General features: G+C 46.9%; 1 protein-coding gene across 3 annotated transcripts in view; it reads right to left on the minus strand.

Annotated features, from left to right (window-relative positions):
* lrp2b (low density lipoprotein receptor-related protein 2b) overlaps nucleotides 1-12,857 on the minus strand; it is a 54,603-nt gene that overhangs the window by 14,229 nt on the left and 27,517 nt on the right. For 2 of the 3 annotated variants that reach the window (XM_031560563.2, XM_031560564.2), the window contains exons 43-61: nucleotides 12,458-12,658; nucleotides 11,742-11,984; nucleotides 11,185-11,310; nucleotides 10,414-10,533; nucleotides 9,943-10,074; nucleotides 9,443-9,647; nucleotides 8,680-8,975; nucleotides 7,530-8,046; nucleotides 7,137-7,289; nucleotides 6,489-6,659; nucleotides 5,854-6,077; nucleotides 5,298-5,475; nucleotides 4,577-4,773; nucleotides 4,086-4,331; nucleotides 3,167-3,295; nucleotides 2,463-2,582; nucleotides 1,756-1,872; nucleotides 1,158-1,274; nucleotides 389-526 (exon numbers count right to left, since the gene is read on the minus strand). In XM_031560563.2, coding sequence (XP_031416423.1) covers nucleotides 389-526; nucleotides 1,158-1,274; nucleotides 1,756-1,872; nucleotides 2,463-2,582; nucleotides 3,167-3,295; nucleotides 4,086-4,331; nucleotides 4,577-4,773; nucleotides 5,298-5,475; nucleotides 5,854-6,077; nucleotides 6,489-6,659; nucleotides 7,137-7,289; nucleotides 7,530-8,046; nucleotides 8,680-8,975; nucleotides 9,443-9,647; nucleotides 9,943-10,074; nucleotides 10,414-10,533; nucleotides 11,185-11,310; nucleotides 11,742-11,984; nucleotides 12,458-12,658 — 3,630 coding nt within the window. The remainder of the gene's footprint in view (nucleotides 1-388; nucleotides 527-1,157; nucleotides 1,275-1,755; nucleotides 1,873-2,462; nucleotides 2,583-3,166; nucleotides 3,296-4,085; nucleotides 4,332-4,576; nucleotides 4,774-5,297; nucleotides 5,476-5,853; nucleotides 6,078-6,488; nucleotides 6,660-7,136; nucleotides 7,290-7,529; nucleotides 8,047-8,679; nucleotides 8,976-9,442; nucleotides 9,648-9,942; nucleotides 10,075-10,413; nucleotides 10,534-11,184; nucleotides 11,311-11,741; nucleotides 11,985-12,457; nucleotides 12,659-12,857) is intronic. The other variant, XM_031560565.2, reaches the window with a different exon arrangement.

Genomic DNA, 12,857 nt, shown 5'->3' on the forward strand with positions numbered 1-12,857 from the left:
AGCCCTCAAAGCAGTGTGATTCTACCGCACTGCCCACAGGAGAGAGCGCGGACACAAGAGTGTCCCAAATATGTCTGACACAGAGGACTTCTGCTCAGCAAATCCCATGCTGGTGAGTTCCCTCACTGTAAGGCTTGTGTTTAGGGCTCATCGACAGGGTGACATTGTCTAAACTTTACAAGAACATCACCATTACATTATATTCACTTTTACAGCAAATGGCAGTAGATAATGTCTCAAAAGACTGCTGGGTTCAGCATTGTGTTCCCTCATAGCACATGTGTTAAAAAATGTTATGGTTACATCTTGTTTATTTTACAGCAAATGACATTGATCTCTGTCAGATAATTGCTTATTGTAGGGGTGAGTTCCCAAACAGTTCCCTTACAGCACAGGCTGAGGTCCTCGTCAGAGCGGTCCCCACAGTCATTGAAGCCGTCGCACACCCAGTTCTGGTTCACACACAGAAGGTTCTTACACTGGAACTGGTGGTCAGGACACCAGCGGCCCCCTGGGAAACGGGTGGCTGGATGTGGTAGGGAGTGGGAGAGAGGACAAAAATAAGATAATGAAGGTTTCGTTACTGTAACTGCCCTTTGGACTTTGAAGGGGGCTCTATATAAAACAAATGCCTCTGAGTGAATTATGTAATTATCAAATGTAGTAAAAGTTTTATAATTTGTGTTTGTGTGGATGTGATGGATAGCACAATGGCGGGACAGAATTCCTAGAGATGTGTTACGTTGTTTACAGACATGGAAGCCATTTGTGTTAAACAGATGCATTTTATTGTGTATATACTATAACTGTGAAAGCTACTATGGTACTGCACATGTAGGTATTGAGCTAAGTGGATTTGAGTAGGTGTGATGTTTAAACTGCTATATGGCAGGCAATGCTCCAGCACATTTAGGTATTGAGCTAAGTGGATTTGAGTAGGTGTGATGTTTAAACTGCTATATATGGGCAGGCAATGCTCCAGCACATGTAGGTATTGAGCTAAGTGGATATGAGTAGGTGTGATGTTTAAACAGCACTATATGATCAGACAGTGCATCCAGCACATCTGATGTGGTGTTGACAATAATGGTGGCCGTTGTTGTTGTTGTTGTTGTTGTTGTTGTTTTAACACATCCTGATTCCACTGGGACACTCACGGCACGTGGTCTCATCAGAGAAGTCAAGGCAGTCAGCACGGCCATCACACTTAAACGCGGCAGGAATGCAGTGACCAGACAGACACTGGAAGGAGTCGGGACGACACGTCTTCAGCTCTGAGAGGACACAGAGGAACACAGTAAGGCAGTGACATGGGGGGTATTCCACGTAAGTTGTTTAGTGACAAACCTGGATAAGTTAACTCAGAGTAAGTGGTAAACCTCCTAATAAAAGAACCCCCATTGGTTCATTCTCCTAGCAAAACAACGTCAGAGGGCTCTTCTATTGGGAGGTTTACCACTTACTCTGAGTTAACTTATCCAGGTTTGTCACTAAACCACGTACGTGGAATACCCCCATGGAGCTTGTCCTTTCAGGAACATCATAAATTATATGTGAAGAACTAACAGGAGGAAGAGACAATGCAACAAATGCTTAATAAACATATTTTAATTAGCTGTTATTTTGTAATGTTTAATATGAACTATGTATAATTGACACTATTTATAAATATTTATAAAAATGGTAATCAGTGGATGTTACAGTCATAAGTAACAGGCTATGAGTGGGTTTGATGTGTGTGGAGGTGGGACTCACCGCAGTCCCGCTCGTCAGAGTTGTCCCCGCAGTCGTTTTCATGGTCACACACCCAGGCACCTGGGATGCACTGCTGGTTGTCACAGCGATACTCGCTCTCTGAGCACGGCCGAGGCTCTGTGAAGGCGAATGTAGACAAGTGTGCGCACACACACATACACACACACACACACACACACACACACACACGCACACACAAACACACACAAACAGCTGAAAAGGTTGACTTTCAATGTGCTTCAAAACCATGACAGTCTGGTACTACAAGTCCCTTCAGTCTAAAAGAGAGGGACAGAGCAGGCCAAAGTACACTAAGTAGTATTAGGTTTCTTTTCAAGCCAAGCCATCAGTCAATTAGGGAATTCAATTAAATGAAATTCAACTCCATCCACACTGCCTCAGTATGGATAAGTTAGCCTGCTGTTCTTTCCAGTGTCATCTGTAGATAGATCAAAGACACATGGACAGATGCTGAATGTTTTTGCTGCAACTGGGTCAAACCCCTGGCTGATGAAACATCTAGCAAGTCATTTGTATATAGGTTAGGCTCTGATCCGAAGAATCATCTAGAAGGAAGTCCCAAGAAGGTCAGTCAGAACTAGGCTACAAACTCATATACTTACTTTTCAACAAGTAACATGCTGCAGTAAGTGACTATTAGGACCAGATGTGCTAGATTAGAATAGGTTGTCGAAACAGCTGCTTACCACAGTCCTTCTCATCAGACCCGTCACCGCAGTCATTTCTGCCATCACATTGCCAGCGAATGGGAACACAGCGGTGGTTATCACAGCGGAAATCGCCAGCAGGGTCACAGGTCAGAGCAGCTGTAGGTCAAAGGCCAATTAGGACTCATTAAGAGGTACAACTGCCAACAAAGGCTCCGCTCAGGTACATGCCCCTCTATATACTATATATATACATACATATACATACAGTATACATGCCCCTATTTACAATATCCTGCTTCTAGTAAAACAGCAACACTCAGTGCAAGTCCTGTAAGCAGAGGTAAAGTTGTGCATAACTGTAGTTATTTATTCCTGTCCCACAAATCAGTTAGATTTCCTCTCTAATCTGGGACATTCCACATGTTGTAGAAAGGGGAAAACACATAGCTCGTTGTACCACAGAACAATTTGATTGTGAAACAATTGCGTGTGTATTCAGTATGCCTTTTCTGTCTCCCACGAAAAGTGATTGTGTGTGTGTGTATGTGTGTGTATGTGCGTGTGTGTGTGCATATGTGTGTGTATGTTTGTGTGTGTGTGTGTGTGTACGTGCACATGTGTGTGTATGTGTGTGTATGTGCGCGTGTGTGTGTGTGTATGTGTCTGTTTGTGTGTGTGTGTGCACGTGCGCATGTGTGTGTGTTAGTGTGTGAAAAGTGAGTGGTGATGGGTTGGCTCACCGCAGTCCTGCTCGTCAGTGTTGTCGATGCAGTCGTTAGTGCCGTCACACACGGCCCACTGAGGGATGCAGCGGTAGTTAGTCTTGCAGGAGAACTCAGTGTCTGCATCACACTTATGGTCCGGCCCCACTGCAGAGAGAGAGGGAGACAGAGAGAGAGAGAGAGAGAAGGAGAGAGAGAGAAGGAGAAAGAGAGAGAGAAGAAGAGCGAGAGAGAGAGAGGAGAAAAGGAGAGGGAGAGAGAGAGGGAGAAAGAGAGAGAGGAAGAGAGAGAGAGGAGTAGAGAGAGGGAGAGAGAGAGAGAAGAAGAGCGAGAGAGAGAGAAGGAGAAAGAGAGAGAGAAAGAGAGAGAGAGAAGGAAAGACAGAAGGAGAAAGAGAGAGATAAGGAGAGAGAGAGGGAGAGAGAGAGAGGTCAAGGTGGGACAGAGTGGGATGTGACATGAGGGATAGAGGGGTTTAGAACAAGAAAAGAGGAGGATGAAAGAGAGAGAAAGAGAGAGAGAGAGCGAGAAGAGAAAAGCCCAAAGGTTTTTAAAAGACAGGAAAGAAAGTGAGTCAGCGAAGGAAGGAGAAGGAGAGACAGAAGAAAGTATGGGGGTAGGAAGATGATGAGACACATTCACTGCAACATCCTGAAACACCCAACCTAGATTCTCCCTCACATCCCTCTGCATTCCTTTCCTGTTTCAGACTTTTATCTTTGAAGTTTACCTCAACTTCTGTTTTTACACTCATGATTCCTGTGCAGATTTTTGAACAGGGCTCTTTTATTGTGGCTCATCTTCTTTCAAATGTGTGTAAATTCAAATTCAAATTGTAGTGAACATGTGAAAAGAATTGAATTAATCGTGAACTAAAAACATTTAAAATTAATTTTCTCCCAGATCCTCCGGACCCTAACCCCCTGGCGAGACTCACTGCACTCCTCCAGGGGCTCGTCTGAGTGGTCCCCACAGTCGTCCTGGACGTCGCACACGTAGCTTGGGGGGATGCAGCGGCCGTTGTTGCACTGGAACTGGCCCGGCCGGCACGTCTTCTGGGCGCAGCTCTCTGCCTCCTCGTCGCTGCCGTCGCTGCAGTCCTTCATGCCGTCGCAGTGCCACGACACCGGGATGCACTGCTTGTTCTTGCACTGGAACTGGTTGTCCTGGCAACGGTGGTCACCTGCGAGAGGAGGTTCACAAAAGTAGGGTTTTCTGGTAAAAATGATTCGGTTTTCAGACAATAACACTTACAAGAGAGATATTTTCAGCAAACAAAAAGAGAACTAAATATGTGTAATTTCTAATACTGTAACTATGGCTGTGTGCAAAGCACTCATATTTTCCTGAAGTTGTTTATTTGGCTGAGAGAAAATAAGGGAGGGAATAACAGATGAAGTAAAGGAGAGGAAGTGATGTCACTCATACTGCAGAGGGCAGGGTCCTCGTCTGACCCGTCGGGGCAGTCAGGGTGGGCGTCGCACAGGAAGTTGGGGTAGGTGCAGCTCCCGTCCTGACACTGGAATCGACCAATTGGGCAGTAGCGGGGCGGGCATGTCTCAGGTTCGTCCGAGCCGTCACCACAGTCAGACTGGCCGTCACACTTCCACCAGATAGGAACACACCTGCAGGAGAGGACGGAGAGAGAGAGAGAGAGAGAGAGAGAGAGAGAGAGAGAGAGAGAGAAGAGGAGGTGGAGGATGAGAGAGAAGTGGGAGGGAAAAGAAAAAGAGAAAGAAAAGGAGGATGTAAAATGGAAAAGTAGAGGGCACAGGAGTGGAGAGGGAATGAAAACAGAAGAGGAGGGAGGAGGTCAAAAGTGAAGGTGTGCGTGGGGAGCATGCAGAGCCAACATGGGAAAATATTCACTGTTATTTTATTTTATCTTATTTTATTTCTTTCACAAACCCCCACCTCCTTTCTTTCCTCCATCTCTCTCCTTTTGCCTCCTTATCTTTCCATCTCTGTCTCCTCCTTTCTGTCCTGTCTGCTTAGCTATCCTTTTGTTCTTCACCTTCCTCTCCTTCCTCAGACTTTTATTCTATCCCACACTCTTCCCATCTTCCCCTCGTCTCTCCCAGACATAAATCTACCCCTCCCTCCTCTGTACCCGTGATCCCAGCAGCTGTGGGAGCCCCACATGTCTCACCTCTCGTTGTCTCCGCAGCGGAACTGCGTGCTGGAGCAGTCGGCCACACACTGGATCTTGAAGCCCACGGCCAGGCCGATGAAGTGGTCCGGGCACTCGCAGGTGGCCCCCTGGCCCCCCGGCCGGATCAGACACAGGTGACTACAGGTGAGGTCGTGGTTAGAGCACGGGTTCTCACCTGGAGACAACAACCAGGAAACGCTCAGCAAACAATCTTTTAAATGGACATATTAAAGCTGCAGTTCGTAATGTTGTTGAGAGAGATGAATGGTAATGTTTAATTAGTAGGGTAAACTCAGAGTGCACTGTAGAAAGCAAGGGCCAGCACCATACATTAAAAAGCTCTCTGATTACACTGGTTTCCCTGTTTCAATCAGAAACTCCATCTATACTTAATAGTTATAGACACAAATCTGATCATATAAAGAAGGAATATTGGTTGTGCATGTGGCATACGGCTAAGTAATTGTGATATGATCCTTTAATATACAGTATAAAAGTACTGATTATGACCCTGTTGATTAATCTACTGATTGACAAACGAAGGTGTTCATACTGCGTGGCTGCCGGTAGGGGTGGTACACGTGAATGTCGTACGGCCGGTGCGTGTTGTTGCCCATGACGACTCGATCAGCACCAGTGTACTTGTGGGCCCTCTCCACGGCATGTGTGTTCCAGTCGGTCCAGAACACCGTGTCCTCAAACAGGGTCACAGCGAAGGGGTGAGGCAGGGAACCTGCTATGGCCCTGTGCCGGTTCTGTCCGTCCATGTCGGCGTAACTGTGAGGGAACAAACCTCACCATTATATGTCAGACAGGGACGGGCGTACGGCACCTACAGCTGATTGACTTCAGGCAAAAAACATAAAGCCTACACACAAGCTGGTGCTTAAAGAACAGGCACATGTTTTTTTGTTTTGTTTAGTTTTTTATCTACAAACACAGATAATCCAGTGTTAACATTACAACTATATACAGCATATCTAATATATGCGACTTTATCCTAACTAATGGTGGTGAGCAACACCGTTCGGTCCTTGTAAACATAATGCACATCAGAAACATAAAGGAGCATATTTTAATGTAAATATGGGATATCTTAATGTAAATAGGGGATATCTAAATGTAAATAGGGGATATCTAAATGTAAATGTGTTTCTAGTTTAGTCACACTAAAGTCAGAGTGCTTACTCCAGGAAGCCGAGATGGGAGTCGGCGAAGAAGATCTTGTTGGTGGTGTAGTCAATGGTCAGTGCGTTGGGCCACTCCAGTTTGGTGGTGATGATGGCAGAGGCGTTGGTGCCATCCATACCGACCCTGCCAATGTAGGGAGTGTTGCCCCAGTCTGTCCAGTACAACCAACTACAGGAGACGAGGGGAGAGGAGACGACAGGATGAATGTGCTTAGAGGCGAGCTGGTAGTTTGTCATGTGTTTTCTGAATATCTGCATCATGGAAGAGCAAGGAGAGAGGGAAGAACGTGAAGAATGGAGGACAGAGCTCCAAAAGTAGCAGCAGGAAAAGACGTGCAGTAGAACCAACTAGGGGAGAGAGAAGAAGAGAGAGAAGGGAGAATTTACATGTTTGGAGTGTTTACATATTTGTTTTGTAGGTAATGTTTTAGGAATACCAGCAACACTTGAGAACAGTGATGCAAGCAGAGAGTGAAGAATGTTAAATTAGAGTGTCTACAAATTTCAAATATTTTATGAACATGGACTGTTTATGAACCATGGATACACACTTATGTGTAACCTCTTCTTCTTAACCTCCACTTATCCTATATGAACTGTCCTATACGAACGGGACGCTTTGAGGAGTTAGTGTGAGTGTGTCTACCCGTGTTTGGGGTTGACGGCCACTGCGCGGGGGTTGGTGAAGCAGTAGGTGTGGTTCTTATCCAGGCAGTCGCTCAGCAGCTTCTTACGGTAACGACCATCCAGTTCAGACACATGCAGGGCACCCAGATAGTTATCCACCCAGTACAACTTCCTGAGGAGGGCACACACACACACACATAAACACACACACACATACACAAACACACACACACACACACACACACACACAAGTAGAAGTGATGTAAAGAAAAAAATGTTTAATAATATAAATATATTAGGGAAAAAGTAATGATGTACTGAATTATATACAAGATATGTGGCTTGCATCTGGTTACTAGACCTTAACGATGGCGTTGTTGGGCCATAATCATCACCATCTATCCACACTCACCTTCCTACCCAATCCACTGCCAGCCCCTCTGCACCAATCAGGTCCTGCTTGTGCACCACCTCCCTCTCCGTCCCGTCCAATCGCATCCTCTCTACATGCCCCACCCCAGCATCCAGCCAATAGAGTCGTTTGTCGTAGCTGTCAAAGTCCAGCGCCACCGCCTGTCCCAGCCCCTGCAGCACTACGGACAGCGCCGCCCCGTCGGCCGTCAGGTTGCGGATGTAGTAGCGGTTAGAGTAGAGCAGGTAGGGCGCCACGCCGCTGTTGTGGCGGCAGGTGCGCCCGTCCGCCTCGCGCAGGTAGCCCGGCGCGCAGGTGCAGCGGAAGGAGCCCGGCACGTTGGCGCAGAGCTGGCTGCAGACGGCCGGCGTCTCGCGGCACTCGTCCACGTCCTCGCACGCCTTGCCGTCAGCCATGAGGCGGTAGCCGGCCTCGCACGAGCAGCGGTAGCCGGTCAGCGTGTCCTCGCACAGCTGTGCACACTGGTGCACCGCCGGGTTCTTACACTCGTTTATGCCTGGGGGGAGAGAGGGAGTGGGGGGGAGACAGGAGAGCAGAGAGAAAGAAAGAGAGGGTGAACGAGGGTCCAAAGAGAGAGGAGGAAAGATATAAGAAGTGAGAGGAAAGGGAGAGTGTAATAAAAGATACTGAGATAGGAGAAGGCAGTCCTGTCGCAATCCAGCCTAGTATCAGCATTACATTTATTTAACCAGCATGGGTGCTCCCTGGGAATATACTACTTTGGATTTGTTAGCCCCTGGCTATAGTTGAGCAACAGAGAAACCACTCAATATAAAGTGTACTGTTGCCATTTAAGCCTCTGAAGATCCTTCCGACTGCCTTTGTCTTTCTCCTTTCCTCGCTCACTCTCTTTCCCTGTTATCACTGTTAGTCCCTTTCCCAAAAATTGTCCTCAACCCCTACCGTCCCGATCTGTGTTCAGTCACTGGGATGTAAAGAGGGAGCTCCGCTGATTAAAATGTCCGCTACAAAAGAACAACACGCTCTGTGAAGGACAGGAGTTCTTTTGGGAGAAGAGAAGGGAATGTAACCACGGTATATGCATTAATCCTGACGTAATGGAATGGAATAAAATGTGTTATTGGGATGATATCTATAAGGGAATCTCCTGCATGAACGTCAGACTCACCGCAGCCCTTCTCGTCGCTGTTGTCCGAGCAGTCCCTCTGCTGGTTGCACACCTTGTGGATGTCGATGCACTCGCCCGTCTTGCACATGAACTGCCCCGGGGCGCACGTGGGCACGGGGCTGTGGCACACGCTCTCCACCTCGTCCGAGCCGTCCTGGCAGTCGGCCTCGCCGTCGCACACGTACCAGGGGGGCACACACGCGCCGTTCTGGCAGGTGAACTCGTCGCTGGAGCAGGTGTCGTACGTGCAGCCGCGCTCGTCGCTCCCATCCCCGCAGTCGTTCACGCGGTCACAGCTAGGTTAGGGGTACAACCACAACACATTATATTAACACATGCTGGGTTAAGGGTACAGCCACAAGATGATGTTTGCTAAACACAGACATTATACAAACACAATCAGTGTGCACACTCAAGGGGAAAATGATGATTCATCTTTATCATCTTAATTTCCCAAATGTCTCTTATGCAAGGCATGTTTTAAGCTTAATTGTAACCTAGTATGTAAGGCCAACACTAAATCCATCAGTCAGAATACATATCCTTGACACATATACTGTACATGTTTTGATAATACTTTCATTCTGTATTACATTCTGTCTACAATGTCCAACAGAAAGAAATACTTAGTAAGGTTAATATAAAGTTTACAGCACAGAAGGCAGTATTCTTTATCCTTTAGCCGAACCTCTAATCTTCAAAGGGAAGAGAGAAGTGTTTAGTGAGTTTTACGCAAACTCTACAGCACAGACTGGGCACCTACTGGAAGGGTACGAGGATGCAGAGCCCGTTGGCGCAGGGGAACTCGTTCAGGTGGCAGGTGCGGTTAGGGCAGTTCTGCAGCTCATCTGCGGCGTCTGCGCAGTCCCTCTCCCCGTCGCAGACGAAGCTCTGGGGGAGGCAGCGGGGCGTGCCGGGGCGCCAGGGGGGAGGGCAGGAGAACTGCTGAGGAGAGCACGTCCTCAGACCTGCAGAGAGTGAGCACACACACACACACACACACACACACACACAAGCACATTCAACATATGAACTTCAGTTCACAAAATACAGGTTTGGGTTGGTTTATAATCAAATAATCAAACACATACACACGCAAACACAAACACAAACACAGGCATGTACTCACACAAACGCACATATACACACAAACACACACACAAAGAAAGTGAGACAGAAAGTGACAGAGGCAGAGAGAGAGAAAGAAAGAAAGAAAGAAAGAGAGAAAGCAGTTCTAGTCTAACTCCCATGCCTGTCACTCACCACACTCTAGCTCAGGAGCCTCGTCACTGTTGTCCCCGCAGTCGTTGTTGCCGTCACAGATGAGAGAGGGCGGCACACAGTTCCCGTTCACACAAGTGAACACAGACGGCGCACAGGTGTGCACTACGTCAACTACACATGTGCATGGAGGGCAGAGGTGGGAGAGTTACAGCTGTGCAGAGATCAAATACTAACACATTAATGATAAATCACACTTAGGAATAAGTACAATCAATGGAACATTAACAAAAGGATTATATAAATATAACATTGGAAGATTTTTTTTTATTAATTTTTGCAAAACTTAAGCACTAGGCAGTACAATGCAAAATGAACAAGGTGAAGGCAAGAGGCAAGGCAAGGGTAAGACTCCCACAAAGCTCTCTGCAGAAAGACTGCTTTACAGTAACAAGTGAACATAGAACACAGAACATAGAACACAGAACATAGAACACAGTCACATCTCCTTACCGCACGAGTCGGGCTCGTCTGTGCCGTCTGCACAGTCCCTGATGTAATCACACACCCAGGCATCAGGGATGCACGTGCCCTCGTCGCATCGGAACTCGTCTGCGGAGCAGGTCCTGCTCACTGGGGTGTGAGGACAAACGGAAGCACACACTTATAGAGCACCATAGACACCAATCACGTCGCAGGTCAAAGGAACCGCACACTTACAGAGCACCATAGACACCAATCACGTCGCAGGTCAAAGGAACCGCACACTTACAGAGCACCATAGACACCAATCACGTCGCAGGTCAGTCAATACGAATGTGTGTGTGTGTGTGTGTGAGTGAGTGCGTGCGCGTAAGTGTGCATGTAATATTACTGCCTTGGATGTAGGCTTGAAGAACACCCAGGGACCTGACACCATGACCTTTTAGCAGTAAGACTGATAAAGCGGTGGTTTACTGACTACACAGATCACAACAGCCCCAACTCAACCACAGTAATTAGTGCGTATAATTAGCCTGGACTGATGGCAGCTTCACACTGCCTGCTGAGATCTATCTATGGGAGTAGAAATTAGCTAATTCAATCATGCACATTTCCATTTTAATGGCTGAGTCTCAGAGGCTTGGTGTCAATACTATCTCCATACACGGTCCTGGATCCTTCCTGCATGCTCACAGTAATCGCAGTCTTTTACAGTTCAATTCACACTATTATATTGATTGGCACTGATACTTGATCAGACTATTACTCTATATTGATTAGCACTGATACTTGATCACTCACAGCAGAAGAGTGGGTTTTCGTCGCTGTTGTCACCACAGTCGTTGTAGCCATCGCACAGGCTGTCAGGATTGATGCAGATGTTGGTGTTGTCACACTTGACATCTCCAGATGAGCAGGTCCTGTCCGCTGAGGGGGATATAAGATATAAGTGATAGAGTAGAGTTGTAGAGACTGCAGACAAAGAAAGGGCTTAAACATTTGGTCTTTATTCTTCTTTGCTCTTATTGCTCTTATTTCAATGGTACTATGCATAGCTGGGGCATAAATGGGGACTGCAATGGCTTGATGCCATAACGATTGTAATTATGGTATGTCATAAATATGATATATTTGTTATAAATACGGAATATACTCTATCTCAACTGGTAAACTAGTGCTAACCACACTAAGGTCATGGGTTTGTTACCCAGAAAGCACATGTACTGATGCAAATGTATCTCTCAGTCACTTAATAAAATTATAAAAGAATTTGCTAAATGAACGAGGCATTCATTGAAGTCATTAGGTTACATCAATATGCTTTGCCTATACAAACGATCAGTTTGTGTTCTACTTACGACAGTTGATCTCGTCAGAGGTGGTGTTGTCACGGCAATCGCTGTGACCGTCGCAGACGAACGCGGCGCTGATGCAGCGGCCGTTGGCACAGGTGAACTCATCTACGGGGTGGCAGGTGGGGAACGGGCACCCGCGCTCATCACTGTTGTCCCCGCAGTCGTCTGTGTAGTCACACTCGTAGGAGTGGGGCACGCAGCGCCCATTATCACAGGTGAAGTCCATAGGGGAGCAGGTGTGGAACGCTGAGAGGAGAGGAGAGGAAGAGAGAGAGAGAGAGAGAGAGAGAGAGATAGAAAGAGAGGGGAAGAGTCTCAGCTAACTTGCAAACAACTTATTTCAAGAGGTTCACAAATTTGTTAGAAGTTAGAGTTGAAGAAATTACAATTTATTTATCACAATCCTTAGGAAATCTCAAGAGAATAACAAAGAGAGGCAGTAGATAAAAGGCCCTGATTTTGTTGACAGGCAATGTGCAAAGCAACGGGCAAGTTCGCCGTGCATGAACTAAAGCTACCATGTGGCGTGTTGGAGCATTGAGTTCACCCACCCATGTTTGCGCTTAGGATCTTGCTTACCGATTACATCAGCACAATGGTTTTGCCAAGTTATTAAGTTATCTATAGTTCATGCGCTGCAGGCTTTGCCTGATGCCCATTGCTTTGCTCGCTGCCCCCCCCATGAAATCCGGGCCCAGTGTCCCCGGAGAGATCCTCACCACACACTCTCTCCAGCTCGTCGGAGCCGTCGAAGCAGTCCCTGTAGCCGTCGCACTTCCAGCGCTGGCTGATGCAGCCTCCGTTCAGACAGGTGAACTGCTCTGGCTGGCACCGGTGGCCCACGTCCTTGATGCAGTCCCTGCCATTGTTGGCCAGGTACCAGTTGCCCTGGGGACACTGGCATTCAGCACCAGCTGGGCCTGTCAGGGAAACACGGCAGAAAATATTAGAGCGTTTTAACCATCAAATAATTTTATTTTTATATTATTTTCATTACATTTTAATATTATTTTAATATTCTGCATAAACATGTACACAACAGCTTGTGTATCTGGTTGACACACCATACTGGAATATGTCTAATAAAGTTTGTCAGAGTAGGAGCCTGAACATGAGCCT

Source organism: Clupea harengus, chromosome 23 (assembly GCF_900700415.2).
Source record: "Clupea harengus chromosome 23, Ch_v2.0.2, whole genome shotgun sequence".
Taxonomy (NCBI): domain Eukaryota; kingdom Metazoa; phylum Chordata; class Actinopteri; order Clupeiformes; family Clupeidae; genus Clupea; species Clupea harengus.